The sequence below is a fragment of the Antechinus flavipes genome, chromosome 6, assembly GCF_016432865.1.
Source record: "Antechinus flavipes isolate AdamAnt ecotype Samford, QLD, Australia chromosome 6, AdamAnt_v2, whole genome shotgun sequence".
NCBI lineage: Eukaryota > Metazoa > Chordata > Mammalia > Dasyuromorphia > Dasyuridae > Antechinus > Antechinus flavipes.
In genome coordinates this window covers 2669091-2684841 of record NC_067403.1, presented here as the reverse complement: position 1 = coordinate 2684841, position 15751 = coordinate 2669091, and the positions used below count along the sequence as shown (strand labels likewise).

General features: G+C 41.3%; 1 protein-coding gene across 1 annotated transcript in view; it reads right to left on the bottom strand.

Annotated features, from left to right (window-relative positions):
* Nucleotides 1-14807, bottom strand: part of STX18 (syntaxin 18) — a 78179-nt gene extending 63372 nt beyond the window's left edge. Inside the window, exon 1 of the mRNA XM_051967028.1 lies at nt 14556-14807. Within this exon, the coding sequence (XP_051822988.1) occupies nt 14556-14726 (171 nt within the window). The 5' untranslated portion in view covers nt 14727-14807. The remainder of the gene's footprint in view (nt 1-14555) is intronic.
* Between the last annotated feature and the right edge of the window lie 944 nt (nt 14808-15751).

Below are 15751 nucleotides of genomic sequence, written 5' to 3'. Positions count from 1 at the left end.
ATCGGGCCGGAAGGGGGCCAGGGTCAGGCCATGGGCTGAGCCAAAGCTGGGTCCCGGCAGGGCCGCGGGGCTCGGGCACTGCGCCAGGATAGCACTTCCCTAGTTCTCGGGCTCATGCAGAGGATTCAAGGGAGAGCCCCTGGGAAGACCTTGGCAGAGCTGGCAATGCTGTGTGGATGGGCGCCATGGTTACTGTGCAGAACCGTCTATGGCTGTTCAGCGCTCCCTGACATGGGCTGCTTCTAAGTGAAAAAGTGGGGCAGCCTGAAGGACCAAGGGCAGAGGTCCCAGTCGGCCCGAGGCCAAGACCAACATTCTGAAGCGAGGAAATGGAAGCTCAGCTGTGTAAAAGAGAAGGGAACCATAAACTCCAGCGCTTTCCACTATCTGATGCCCTCTTGTCCCTGGAATCAAAGATGACTCTGAATGTCCAAAAGTCATAGTGATGGCAAAAGAAAGAGGAAAAGTACTCTTGGATCTAAGCTTCCTGGCACACAGCCTACAACAAAAAGTCGTCAGGCTGGAAATAAAAAGTAAAAGCCTATCCTACTGCAAATAGCAATTAAAATTTAGCTTCTGTCTTAAAATTTAGGTGATTAAAAACTATAAAAAAAACAAATGTGATTGCGTCAATAGGGTTGACCTAAGGCATAAAAAAATTAAGCTTGAAAATAAAATGAGAAGAGTAAAGAGCAAACCATTTTTAAAAGCACTGAAATGCTTCCAGATTTCACTCTTTAAGTAGACATAATTGAAATAAATTTTGTAGGATCATTCACAGATTTCCCACTTGCCCACAGATTAAGTATTTAGAAACTTTCAGAAAATTCATCACCTCTTCTTGATATCTCTGGTCTTCTCTTCCTTTTCTTAATTTAATTTTGATTCCACTTCCTCCTGTCACTGCTTGCCTACAACTGGATGTCTCTGGGTCTGGAGCCAATCAGAGATATAAAGTATACCACCGTTCTTTCACCCAGGGAGCCATTTATCTATTTTTTCTTATTCCAAAGGGTTGGTCCTGGAAATCTATAGCTCCCAAGTTCCCAACAACAATCACCCACTACACGTGGGGGAACAGAAAGGCTTGCCCTATATTTAAGTATAGATGACATCAAACTATTTTGCAAGAATGCTTCCTCTCCACCTGTATAAAGATACGAAATGAGCGATAGGAATTCACTTTCAAAAATTTGGTTGAATATGTTCAACAAATACTTAATAGTAATAATATTTTTAAAACATATCTTTTCACCATCTAAAATTAAACATAATTTTCTTATTATTTTAATGGTATCCTAAGGAGTTGAAATGTTTAAATAGTCCTTTTCACAGCAAGTAGTCATTATATAATTCCTTTTTCATATTAGGAACATAAACTGTGCATTGACAGTATAAAAATACACATTGCTACAACAAAGCCAGAAAAAAAAAAAAGACAAGGCAGTTTAATATAGAGTTTGATAATGGGTTCCATTCCAGTCTATTCTTACAGTCAAAAATCAGTTACCCCTAAGTTTAGGTGAATTCTCAAAGAAATTGTTTCCATCATAACAGAAAATGAATTTGAAATATAAAATGCTCACTGTTCTTCTGACACTATTTAAATCAGCAATAAAAGACAGATAAACCCCAAATGGTTGAAAGACCATCATTATTCATCTTCTCACAGTTTTAGGAAAAACTGCTTCAGCTGGAAGCAACATTCTCTCACGTCCATGTGACCAGGTCTACGATCAGTTCTCACCTTCTACCCCTTCTCCAAGTATCTCTCTACTTTTCTCCACTGACATGACCAGCAAATAACCTCATTTATCATTATTGCCCACACTACCAGAATAGCTTTCTAATTGGTCTCCAATACTTCTTTCTTTCTCTCTTGAAAATAAGGTTTTTTTCCTAATTTATGTAAAAACAATTTTAAACATTATTTATTTTTAAATTTGGGGTTCCAAATTCTCTTCCTCCCTCCTTTTCCTCTTCTATTCATGAGATAAACCATTAGATATACATGTGCAATCACGTAAAATAGATTTCCATGTTAGTCATGTTGTGAAAGACAGACCAAAAAAAACCACGAAAAAAAGAAAATGAAAAACTTTCTGCTTCAATCTGAGCAGTTCTTTCTCTGGATGTGGATAACATTTATCACAAGTCCTTTGGAATTGTTGTGGATCACTGAAAACAGCTAAGTCATTCACAGTTCTTTAACATAAAACATTGTTGCTGCTGTGTTCTCCTGGTTCTGTTCACTTTACTTTCTATCAGTTCATTTAAGTCTTTTCAGATTTTTCTGAAATCTGCCTGCTAGTCATTTCTGACAACACACTAGTATCTCATGACATTCCTATACCACAACTTGTTCAAGCATTCCCCAATTGCTAAACATCTTCTCAATTCCCAATTTTTTGCCACTGGAAAAAAGAGCTGTTATAAATACTTTGGTACACAGTCCTTTCCCCTTTTTGGGATCTTTTGAGACACAGACCTAGCAGTGATATTTCTGGATCAAAGGGTATACAAAGTTTTACTCCCTCTGGGCATAGTTCCAAATTGCTCTCCAAAAGGGCCGAATCAGTTCACAACTCCCCCAACAATCCATGAGTGTCCCAATTTTCCTAAATCCCCTCCAACATTTGTCGTTTCCCTTTTATGCATATTAGCTATTCTGATAGTATGAGATGGAACTTAATAGCTGCAAAGTAATTTTTCCAAAGCACAGATTTGCCAGTATCATACCTCTGTTTAAAAATAAAACAAAGATGTCTAAAGGTTCCCTAGTTACCTCTAGGATCAAATTCTAACCTCTCTATTTGAAATTCTACAATCTGGCTTTCATAATCTGACTCCAACCTACAATTTTTCAGCTTTATCATGTCTCTTTTATACACTATTTGGTAGCTGAAAAAGCGTGCACCGAGTATAAAGTAAGAAAACCCATATAGGACTGCAGTGCCTAAGCAAGTTCTCCTTAGGGGAAGAAGCAGGAGTATAAAGTGGGGCTGGCCCGGCTTGCATAACCATAAAATGATGGTTATGCTAAATTCAGTTCCCTCATCTTTCAAAGCACAAGTTTCCCAGGGCCCCTTTGATGAGCCAGACTTCAGTCCTAGCATTTCCATCCCACTAGCTGGGAATGTCTATTCTTGCTTTATCACCCAACAAGTATTTATTGAGAACCCACTCTATTCCTTGCCTTACACAGTGCCGTGGACTCTGGAGTAACCAAACTACAGCATGGTTGTGGTGCACGTGGGATTTATAATGGATTGCAAGAAGGCACCTCCAACAAGGAAAGGCTCCACAAAGTCACTAGTTTGAACGCTCCCTACACAGCAAAGTCACAACCACTCCCCAAGCCAGAGACGGTATCTGGTAATTTTCTGGCCATATCAAGTCATCACCCTGAAGAGTGTCTTTACCTTGAAGAGTGTCTATAAGTCCAGTCTAATGTAAGAATCAGAACCAGAATAAGTAAAAGCTGGAGTAATGCAACCCATCATGCAGCCCTAACACTTTCCATCTTGGAAAACAACAAACCCAAATCACAGATCTCCAAAGAGAATTTAACTCGAAACTCTCTCTTTACAAAAGAGAAAATGAAAGTCTGAAAGGCAAACTGACTTACCCAAGATAACAGAAAACACAGCAAAGCCTGGACTTCAACTTGCCCAATACCCAAAGTTCTCTCGTTAGGTTGTTCCCTAAGCTGACTAGCAGTTTAAAAATGTAAAAACTCTTGCAACTGAAGTCAGCCCTACCTAGATGGTCATTCCCAAAGCTGCCCCCCTCTCCCCCCACACACACACTGCTAAATCCTTGCTTGCCAGCCCAGAGCCATGGCCACCCAGCTGTATGGCTAATGCTGTCCCATCGCAATGCTGATTCAGCCTAGAGTTTTTAACATAAAACTTTTCTAGATGTATCTTTTCCATATTACAGCTGTACAGTTGACTTTCTGAAGCTGACTGACAACCTTTGTATTTATCCCTATTAAATTTTATCTCATTAACTTCAACTTATTGAAGCCTTCCTGACTACCAAATCAACCATCTACCATACTAATAATTCCTTTTAATTTCATGATGGCTATTTAACAGCAAAGGCTTTTAGCTCTTCTCCCAAGCTCTATGGGCACATAGACAAGATGGTTGGGGTTAATGGAGCTGCATAGCCACAGGGTTGATCTGTCCTAATTTATTCTACCGATGGCACGTTCAAGGGCATCATCAAGGCTGAGAACAGAAGACTGGTGGCTCAGAAGAAAAGCCATTGCTATCTTCTGAGACCATGAGCCCCAAAAGGGGGAGCCGGTTGGTCCACTGGCCTCTTTACCACTTTGAGGATTGAAATTAAGCATCCTCTCAGCTCCGCCTCTTTTGCTGATCCCCCTATATTTGTGATGAGAGTGAACTATGGGAAATGCAGTAATTCTCTTGAGCTTCTTCTGACACTGACTGCTTTCCCCACCCCCAGCTAAGGTCACCTCTGACAATTCTGGTATGGTACAAGGACTCGAGATCATGGTCCGTGACCATCACTGCTGTTCAAAATCCAGGAGGTGGCTTTTGTGGCATGGTAAGCACGGCACCAACCACAATATCACCGATTTGGTCGCTAAAGCCCGGCCCAGGTCATCCCTGAATCAGGAAGCTCAGAGGCCTGGTATTCCTTGTTCCTAATCCCAGGGGATCAATTATGGATCTGACTGATGCCTGGGAAAAATCTGTCTAACTGGACAATACAGATAAAGAGAAGCAAGCAGCAAAGAGCCTGGCGGGCCTGCTGGGGCTCAGAGGCCCCCTGGCAATGACATCCACCCTTTGATGCTGACATCAGCACCAGGTTCTCGGTATTGTCATAGACTCCATGGGCCATTGAACTTCCTCCTGAGTCCAGAATCAGAAAGGGAAAGAAGGAGATGCACTGGGGTCTAGACAGGGCCTCCTGGGGCAGTTTATTATTCCTCTCCAGGAAAAGAGGCTACAGGGATCAGAGGCCTGCTATGGGAGACAAAGTTTTTTGTGTCCTCTGATATTTGGGGAAAACAACTATGATTTATTTGCAAAACTACTAAATGCCCTATATCAAGTTCTGTTTTTGTTTTGTTTTTGCAAGGCAATTGGGATTAAGTGACTTGCCCAGGGTCACACAGCTAGTTAGGGTTAAGAATCTGAGGCTGAGGTTGAACTTAGAGCCTCCCGATTCTAGGAGTTCTGTAGTTGACAAAGCAAACCAATATGGTGCTGAGAAGATCTGTTCTTTTGTTCCAATGATCTCCTCAGTCTTTAAGCACCTCTCCAAGATCCCTCTTGGCAGAAGGTGCTGACCCAGCCACTGGACAGAAGTCATTGGCTATGTAGTTCTGAAGATATAGAAACCTGCTGAAACAAAATAAAATGGAAAGACCCAACAAAGATATGGATAGTTCTAGCTCCAAAAAGTGTGCTACATGACATCTTTGGGGCTGATGATCACTCAGCCAACACTTTCTTTTACAGATAAGATGATGGGATTCTTGCTCCACACAAAATGAGGGAAATAGTTGAATTTATTTGTAATTGAAAAATTACGATTTTTGTTCCTCAACCCAACTCTGTGTGATGACATACATTTCTGCTTAAGTCTAATTATCTAATGTATCTGGCAGAGGTATAGAATCCAGTATTTAAAAAACAAAACAAAACAAAACCGAATACTCTTTTCTTTTTTTCTTTTCTTTATTGATTTTTAATACACGGTGCTTCCTGAATCATATTGGGAGCAAAAAATTAGAACAAAGGGGAAAACCATGGGAGAGAGGGAAAAAAAAAACAGAACAAAAAGTTAACATAGCATGAGAATATTTTCTTTTTTCTTAATGTTCTCATTGTTACTTCACTATTCTAGAGATAAAGGAAGACAGAACATGTGGTAAAATGAAAAGTCCTTATTAGCTTTTGCTGACACTTTCATCCTATAAAAGGAATGGACCAAGCCAAAGAGGCAAGTGTAAAGTTGTCAATAAGCAAGGGTTGGCAATCTCAAGCAGTTTATTGTTTTAGGTTGAGAAGATGAAAGTTAAAAAAAAAAAAGTACCATAAGTTTTAAGTTACAATTATGCTGAAAGATTTCATTACCCAGGTTATTTAGGGGCAGTTAGCACATACTTTCATTCCTTTTATTTATTTTTATTTTGTGGGGGGAAAAAGACCTCTTTTCAACTCAACTTAAACTTAATACTTTTAAGATTTAAGATCTACATTTATTTATTGTGGATTCTAATTAATTTCCACAGAAATTCAGATGTTTTTCCAAGTAAAGGAAGGTGTTTTACACGTTTTTTAAAATCTTAAACTTTTATAATTAAAAGGGATTTTACAGACAAAAAGTCAAGGATGAGGAGAGCTGAATAAGGATAAAATCTCTCCTGAAGCAAACTGGATGGTGTTTTATAACTTCTAGAAATATAGTGAATGAAATAAAAATATCATTACTTAAAGAAAAGTGATAGGGAGTTAATTTTGTTTACTTCTTTTATCCATTATGTAATAGTTTTCTCCATTTTCAAATCAAGTTATACTCAGTGGAATAAATTTAGACTTAAGTTGAATCCTCAAGCTTATTACTAATGTATATTACTATATAAAAAAAAAAAAGGAAGCCTGAAGGAAAAGATAGGAAATATATATATATATATGTGTGTGTGTGTGTGTGTGTGTGTGTGTGTATGTGTGTATATGTATATATATATATATATATATATATATATATATATATATATTTTAAACTACTAAGTACACATCCTAACTGGAATTAACACCTAATCAACTAGAAAAATATTCATTGTTCCTTCAGGGCTACATCAAAATCAAAATGGCGGAACCTAACTTGATTATTGTATTATAGATTAAACTACCAAAAAGATACTTTATAGAGATAGATAAAATAATAAAAGCCTTGGTGAAAGAACACAAGGTTAAGAACTTCAAAGAAAATAATGAGGGAAGAAAAGTAGAATGAAGGGAGCCCAGAACTATCTTACTGTTATAAAATATTATACAAATGCAAAACTATGTGGAGCTAGTTAAAATGAAATCACTGGAAAAGGCTAGAAGTAAATAAGTATAGTTATATTCTATAAAACTCAGATCACAAACTACTAGAGGATGATTTTTTTTTTTTTGGGGGGGGAACAATTGTACTGTGTTATCTAGGTCATCTTACTTTATTTCACAAGTTTGGTTATGTCATCTGTAAGATAAAAAGACTGAATTACAAGAGGCTGAGGGCTCCAGCTGGCTCTAAATTTATCACCTTAATGATTATGGGCTAAATTTTGGGGATGCTAAATCTTTTAAGGTTAGTGTGCCATGGTGTACTCTTACCTAGTCTTCCCCATAATGGTGTATTCCTCCTGGTTAATTTTTATTTTCCTCTTTGGATAGAAACTTTGCAGAGTCATCAAGTAAATGACATTTTTTTAGAACTCTGGAGTTCTCAAAGACAATTTCACCAAAAAGTCATTCAAAATCAAAAGTTACCTTGTGTTTTGATAAGTGGTTCTGAAGGGCCACACAGTGGGAATGAAGACCACATAGGAGATTTTAAGAAACATTTTAATCTTATCGATCAAGGATTTCTTTAAAACAAAACACATTTAATCAAAAGATAAAACCAGTGTATCTATGGGGAGGGAAACTGCGTACTAACAATTACTATAGAACCTGTCTACCATGCAGGTTGTTGTGACCTCAGAAGCAGGGTTGGGTCCTCCGGACCAAACACAATTGCCAACACTGGTGTGGTCAACCCTCCAGATGCTGTAACTAAGGGCGCCGCAGAGGTGGGAGGATCTTCCTTTGGGGCCTGAATATTAGAAGGGAATGAGGAACATCACTGGACATGAAGGACTTTCTTAATAATTGGGTGGAACAAGAGGCGACTGGCTCTCCTCTGTGGTTTGGGCAACACTGGCAAGGAGGCTGCTCAGCCAGCTAAAGCAACTGAAATGAAGATTCTGAGTCACGACAGGAGCTACAGGCCGGTGGAGGAGGAACAGGCCATTGGGGTCATTATTGTAAACCAGATAATCTGCTGCGGCATTCTGACTTTGTAAATGTCGTTCCTCTCTCTGACGACCCAGACTCCCAAGTTAATAGGAAAGAGAGAATTAACTAGGACTAATAAATCCCACTGCCATTCTTATAAACATTGGCAGAGGTCAAATGGTTGATCAAGATGCTCTAATTGAAGTTCTTCAAACTGGAATTGTTACAAATCTGCCAAAATCTCATCCTCTGTTGTTAAAAGTAAAAGAACCTTATTTTAACACCTCATATGGAAAGGCAACTCATCCAAATCAACATTTCATGACAGAAAACACGGTCGAAAGTCTTCTGGCTGCTCTCAGTGACCTTCCGATAGCTAATTAAGTACCCACTGTTTGGATATGAAAGATCTTGATGAAGAAAATTTGACAGACTAAAAGAAAATACCTTATTTTTACTTTGCGTACTTTACATATACTTTGTGAAATTAAAAACTCATAAATTTTCATTTTATCATTTTTGAAGAGCTAACAGAGAATATATACTCCCAAAGATCTTTCAGAATCTTAACACTGTGCTGAATATAAAGAAGATATCTTTGGTAGTCTTGTCTGTTATTCTCTTTCTCTATGGAGTTCACAGTATTCAAAATTTATCTAACAAAAAAATGAACAATATATAAGCAAACATGGCAGATAAGGCAAGAAAGAAATACACTGACCTGGATAAGGGAAGCAACAATGAAATCAGAAAGTGGAAGGAAATGCAAAAACATCTGGTAAGTATTTGCTAGTCCAGCCTATCTCTAACCAAAATTGCAAAGTGGGCCAGGTTATTTTTCCATTTCTATTTTTGCCTTACAGGAATCCTCTCTTTTACTCAATGCCCTTTGTCTATTCTGGAGGGACTCACTGTCTCCTTCCCAAAACATATAACGGGAATAATCATATTAATTTAGTGCTGTACACCAAATGACCAGATGCCTCCCAGGTGTTGCTGGAGAAAGGCAACCAGGGGGCACTGCTGCCTTGCCAGAGCACCTGGCAGGAGGCCCACCAGAGGACCTGGGGCCAGCACCCCCTGCTCAGCTCCCTCTGGCCACTAGGGCCAATGGTGAACCCCTCTTGGACTCCCCTTCCCACCTGAGCCCACATTTAAGTGCGGGGTTCCCTTTCCTGTACTCCCCTGCCCTCAAAGCCCCCCAAATGCCAGTGACTCTGGGCCTTTTGGGCACAGATGACATGTCCACCTTCCCTCCTGCTCTCCGTGTGGCAGAAATCAATCACTGTGAATAGGGAAATGGAAAAGGCCTGGCCAGCCAGAGGATCCCTCCTTAACATGGACTTGAAGCTGGTCCCTCTCCCTCGCCCAGGGAAGCTCCATCACCCCGGCGAAGTTCATTGCCCATGGAAGCTCCATTGCCCACAGAAGCTCCATTGCCCATGGAAGCTCCATCGCCCCAGCAAAGCGCCATTGCCCTGGCAAAGCTCCATTTTTCAGCGAAGCTCCATCCCCTGGTGAAGCTCCATCCTCCTGGTGAAGCTCCATCACCCTAGCAGAGCCATGAGTCTGCTGAGACCTCATCTGAGAAACACCATCACCAGAAGACTACTAACAGGGCTTTCTCTACTGTTAAAGCTTTTTAAAGATCCTGAATGACTTCAATGGATGGACAGAAGACTGTTGAGGGAAAAAAGCCTATAAAAGTGGCAGCTTTCTCTACCAAGCAACCCTACTCAGATTTCTTAGTGTAAATATGTTTCTAGAGGAGGAAGGCCTGGGATTGGCTGTCACCTCTGTGAATGCAACTTCAGGTACATCCCTGTACCTTTCTGGGCCTCAATGTCCTCTAAATCTAAACCCTGCGAGAGGGGTTGCTGTTGATATCAACTCAGTAAGTCTGGTGGTTTCCTACAAAGCCTCATACAGAGGATGCCCTCGATTTATATATAGATGCCTCATAAAGATTTTGTAGAGGTGGAAGAGTAGGGATATAGGACAGTAGCAACTGTTACTGCAGTATTACTAAAGTCCAATAAAATGAGAAATTTTTAGCTAAGAGAACTCAAAACTATTACTTCAAAAAATTTAATTCGATGAGGAGCACATAAAAAATTTTAAAAGGAATAAGTATAACAATGATGAATCAAAGAATTACAGTAAAGAATGGAACAATGTAAAAACTTATCAATATCTCTATATATTGTAAAAGATTGAAAAAAACTAACAGAAAAAGAAGTTGGAGAAGAGGTGATTTTGAATTAACCACTTAAATGAGAGAGGGGAAAAAGGAAAATACAACAACAACAACAACAAAAAGGTGGAAATTTATTTAATTATATAAAAGGAACAAAGAAAAAATAATAAGCAAAACTCCAAAACTAAGACAAGGGATGACAAAACCCTAGGGGTAAGGGGGCTCAAAAGTTGAGTTAGGGAGAAAAAGAATCTGGGGGAGGGGGGAAAGTAGATTAAGCAAATATGATCATAAAGAGCAAAGTTCTGTTTTAAAAAGATAAGGGAGGAAAAACCCAACAAGTTGTCATTCAGAAAAAAAAAAAGTCTAGAAACACAAATGAAATAAAATGTGTGTTTAACTCATAACTTGAAATATGAATGAACTAAACAATCCAATAAAAAAAAAGAAAGCAAAAGATGAATATTTAAAATCTCTAAAATCTGTTGCTTATGAAAAACATATATAAAAAATAAAAGCAACACAGAATAAAATTGAGAGTCTAGAACAAAATTTACATAGGTGAATCCAAAGAGTTGCCATCAGGAAAAAAAGAAAAACAAAAATTGACATTATAAACAAAGATATACAAGGAAATTGTACTATGTTGAAGAGAACAACAAATAAATAAGCTAATAACAATATTAAACTTAACATCCTCCAAATGCTCTGTCATCTAAATTTACAAAGAAAAAAATTAACTGAATGGCAAAAAGATACAGATGATAATACCATCAGGATAAGAAATGTTAACATCCCTTTTTTGGAGTTGGACAAATCTAACAGAAAGATAAACAAAAGGGAAAAGATGGAAATGAACAAATTACTGCACAAATTAGACTTAAAGGACTTATGGTATCTTCTGAATGGGACTGGTAATGAATACACAGCATCACACAAAACTTTAAAATATAACTATATATAGTCAGGGCACAGAGATACAGTAAGTAAATACGAAAGGGCAGAAATAGCAAATATATGTTTTATAGAAGACAATGAAATAAAAATAATAACTCATTCAGGAAGCAGAAACACAAGATATAGATACAAACAGAAATAACAAAGAAATCACAAATGAATGGTTCAAAGAACTAAACATAGAAACAGTAATTGTAAATTGTTTATAATATTGCTTACAAGAATGTTTATTTTATTATATTTGCTTTAATATGTTATATTTATATTATTATAGTGTTTACTTATAAAATTGCATAGTTAAAAATATTAGCAGTACTCTTACGACTCAGCATTATTTGAGTAGTTTGAAAGAAAGGAATGGGCTGAGTTTGGTGGAATGATTCTAAAAAACAAAGTGTGTAGAGAGACATTAAAAAGAAGTAATTATCTCATAAAATCAAGCACAAAAGAGAAAAACTGATACACAAGAAAGTAGTTGGAGGAAAACTAGGGGAGGAAAGGTAGTACTGCAACCTTACTTTAATTATGAATGAGATAAAGAAGGATAGAAAAATAACTGGAAGGGCATAAAAGTCTTCAAAAAGAAATAAAAGGGCAAGGGGCATGGGGGGGGAGGGGAAGAAAGAAAAGGGAGGGAAGAAGTGGGTAGGTCAAGGACCATGAGGGCAAGATAGCAGGTAGAAGTAAAGCAAAGAGGTGAGGAAGGATTGGATAAACAGGGTGAGAAGGATACAAAGGAAAATACACAAGTAATTGTAACTTAGATTGTAAATGGGACACATTTACCCATTAATGGGAAACAGCAGATTAAAAATTTGAATTGTTATTTAGATTTGAGTTTATTCGTGTAAAATATGCCAAAGAGACACATGAACTATATGAACATAACATAAAACACATTTTAAACAAATAAATTCAAATCTAAATAACTGAAGTAATATTTACTGTTCATGGCTAGGTAAAGCCAATATAATTTTTTAAATGACAATTTTACCTAACTAATCTATTCAATGTCATTCCAATTGAGGTAGAAAAAAATTAACTTATTTGGAAGAACAAAAGGTCAGAAAATTCAGAGAGATTGGGGGGGGGGATATAAAGGAAATAGATTCAGCAGTATCGGATTCTGAATTATATTTATATTATAAGGTGAGCGCAATATTGAAGTATAAAAAGGAAAACTTTGATTATTTTAAATTAAAATGTTCTTGTATAAATAAAATCCATGTAGCCAAGAACAGAAAGAATGAAAAAAATGGGGAATGCTTTCATAGATAATCTGTCAGCTAGGATGTGACTGAGTGTAGGAAATAATAAGCTGGCTGATTTAGAAAAACATGATAAGACTCAGACCTGTGAAGGAAGATGCTACCAACCTTTTGTGAAAGGGGACAAACTAGCAAAATACAGTTTTACATTTATGTGTGTTAGTGTATGTATCACCCTACGCTCCACTAAGGTCTTTTTGAAGGGATTGGGAGGGAAGGGGAAGGGAGGGGGAAAAAAACACACAGCAGAGAACAAAAGAAAACAAATAAGGAAAAAAAGAAAAGCTGGACAGCCTTGAAAACGAATAGTATTTATTATATATTTTCTCTTAAAATGAAAATTTACCCTCATATTAACCTTTCTCATGGTTTGCTTAAACATGGCAATGATTCCCCCCCCCCTTTTCTCATTATGTATTTAAGTTTAAAATAAAAATATTTACCCAAAAAAGATAAATGCAGGAACCACATGAGCATGATTTAAAAAAATACTTTTAACACAAAGCACAAACAGCAGATAAAAAAGAATAAGAAAAGAAAACTAAAGGAGAAATAAATTGGAAACCAAAATAATTATAGAAATGATAAAACTAAATGTTAGTCCTTAGGGAGAAAAACTAATAAAATTGATAAACTTTAATCAACTTGATTAAAAAGAAAGCAGAAAATCAAATTAACAATGAATGACAACGGTAAAATAACAACTAAGAAGAAATTGAAATAATTATCAGAACTATTTTCCATAAATATGTGGGAACGAAAAGGAAAACACAAAACAAGATTATCTTCAAAAACAGAACATTATCAAACTAAGAGAAAACCAAATAGGAACCTTAAATAATTCAGTCTCTAAAAAGGAAAGAGAATCAGTTGTAAAAAGTACCATGGAAGGAAAAACATCCTGAATCCTGATGGATTTGGAATACCAAATAATAAGACTTCACAAATTATTCCGAAAATTCAGAAGGAAAGCATTCCGCCACATTACTTGCATGGGATGAATATAATTTTCCCTAAAAAATTTCCTAAACCAGGGAATGAAAAAGCAAAGGAGAACCATAGATCAGTATCATTAGTGATCAATAAAAGGTATCAATGACATTTTAAAAAATCAAGTTCCTCATATAGGGTGGCACAGGGGGTCGCTAAGAGAAATGGGAAAGGTAAAGAGTGTAATAACGGTAAGAACCCCAATGCTTAGCATGTGTATGCTGCTTCCAGTTTTCGCAGGGCTTGGCAAAGTTTAGCTCGTTGATCCTCACAGCAAGCCCATTTTACAGATGAGGAACAGTCCACAGCACGTGCCCTCTCAGGGTCCCAAAGCATCAGTGTCCGAGACAGGCCTTGCCCTCTGCGTTCCCCCAAACGCGCCACAATTCACTGAGAACTGGCGCGCAGGCCGCCCAGAGCTTGTGATCTACAGCGGAGGCGGAACAAGCGGGGAGTGCGGTGCAGAGGGCACAGCCGGTGGGGGAAGCCTGGGGAAGCCAGGTCCGGTTCGGGGCTCCCCGCAGGGCTCTGGGCCTTCCCAGCGGTCGGGGCGGTGACAACCCGCGAGGAGATGGAACTGAGGGACAGCAGGTGGCAAGCCACTACAAGTTGTTTACGTGGCCCCACGTGCTCAGAGTTGTTTTGTTACGTTATAAGAAGGGGAAAGCCCGGAAGTAAGCGGACTCCACTTCCCACCATCCTCCGAGTCCCGCCTCCTCACTGCTCCCCTAGGAAGGGGGATTTTAATCACCCGGTGTGGGGGCTCTAGAAAACAGGACCCAAGAGTGAGGGGAGCCCCAAGTGAGCCGCGCCGGTTCTCAGGGAGGTTATAACTGAGCAAAATGTGTCCGGGGAGGGCCCAGAATCCAGAGGAAAGGGGGGCCGGCGGGCCCGAGCGCCGCACCTGTGCTGGGGGCGCCCACTCCCTCGGTTCCCAGGGGTACGGGAAGGGGTCAGGGCCGCCCGCACTGCCTCAGTTCCCGGACGGCCGCCTCGCAGGGCAGCGGAGAGAGCTCTGCCCCTTTTACAGACCCGACAACCGAGTCGCGGGGGCTCCCCTACCAAGGAAGAAGAGTCCCGCCCCTCCCCCCGTCGCCCTGACAACCGGCTCACCACTTCGCGGGCGCGGCTGGAGAAATCGCCTTTGGGGCGGGGGCTCCTGCGGAACAACTCATCGCGGGTCCCGTCCGGGCCGCCGCCGCCCACCGCCACCCCTAGAGCCTTGTTGCGGGTCTTCACTGTCTTCACGCTGGCCCGGAACAGAAGCGTGATGTCCACAGCCATGGCTCCCCGGCTTCGCCGCCACCGTGTCCGAGCGGCCACGCCCACTACGGAGAGCGAGGGGCTCCCGGTGCCTCCGGCCGGCCGTCCCCCGGAAACTGGTGCCGAGCACCCAAGGTTCCGCCCGGCGCGGCGGCCTAAAGGAGAGAGGCTACGTGCGCGCTTCTGGAGAACAGTCTTTTCCCCTTCCCCTCGGGAGCGAGCGCGGCATTCCCGCGCGTCCCCGAGTCCCGGGCGTAGGGAGAGCGGGGAGGGGGGGAAGGGGAGGAGCAGGACGTTAGAGTGGAAGCGCCCTGAGGGGAGGGACTTGAGGCGCCTGAGAAGGGTCCTCTCCCGCCTTCGGAGAGCGTTTAGTCACGGAAGGGAGGGCTCAGGGGGCCTGGGGGAAATGGAAATGCGGCTTGTGCGCCTCTGTGAGCCCACCGTCCTCCCCGAAACCCGCGGGGTCTTTGGGACTGGGGAGTCCCTTGCTGGGGCTTGAACCCGAGTTACGTCCTCCCCCGGCAAGCTCCCCCCCAGTATTTATAGATGAGGAAACTGAGGCCCGGGCGAGTGGGCTTAAAGGCCACCTGGTACGGACTTCGGATCCAGAGGGAGAGGTCATGGAGCCCGCCCCGAGGAGACCGTCCCCATCCCTCATGGAGCCCGCCCCGAGGAGACCGTCCCCATCCCTCAGGGAGCCCGCCCCGAGGAGACCGTCCCCATCCCTCAGGGAGCCCGCCCCGAGGAGACCGTCCCCATCCCTCAGGGAGCCCGCCCCGAGGAGACCGTCCCCATCCCTCAGGGAGCCCGCCCCGAGGAGACCGTCCCCATCCCTCAGGGAGCCCGCCCCGAGGAGACCGTCCCCATCCCTCAGGGAGCCCGCCCCGAGGAGACCGTCCCCATCCCTCATGGAGCCCGCCCCGAGGAGACCGTCCCCATCCCTCATGGAGCCCGCCCCGAGGAGACCGTCCCCATCCCTCATGGAGCCCGCCCCGAGGAGACTGTCCCCATCCCCCGGGCCAGCTGGTCGCCTGCTCCTGGAAGGG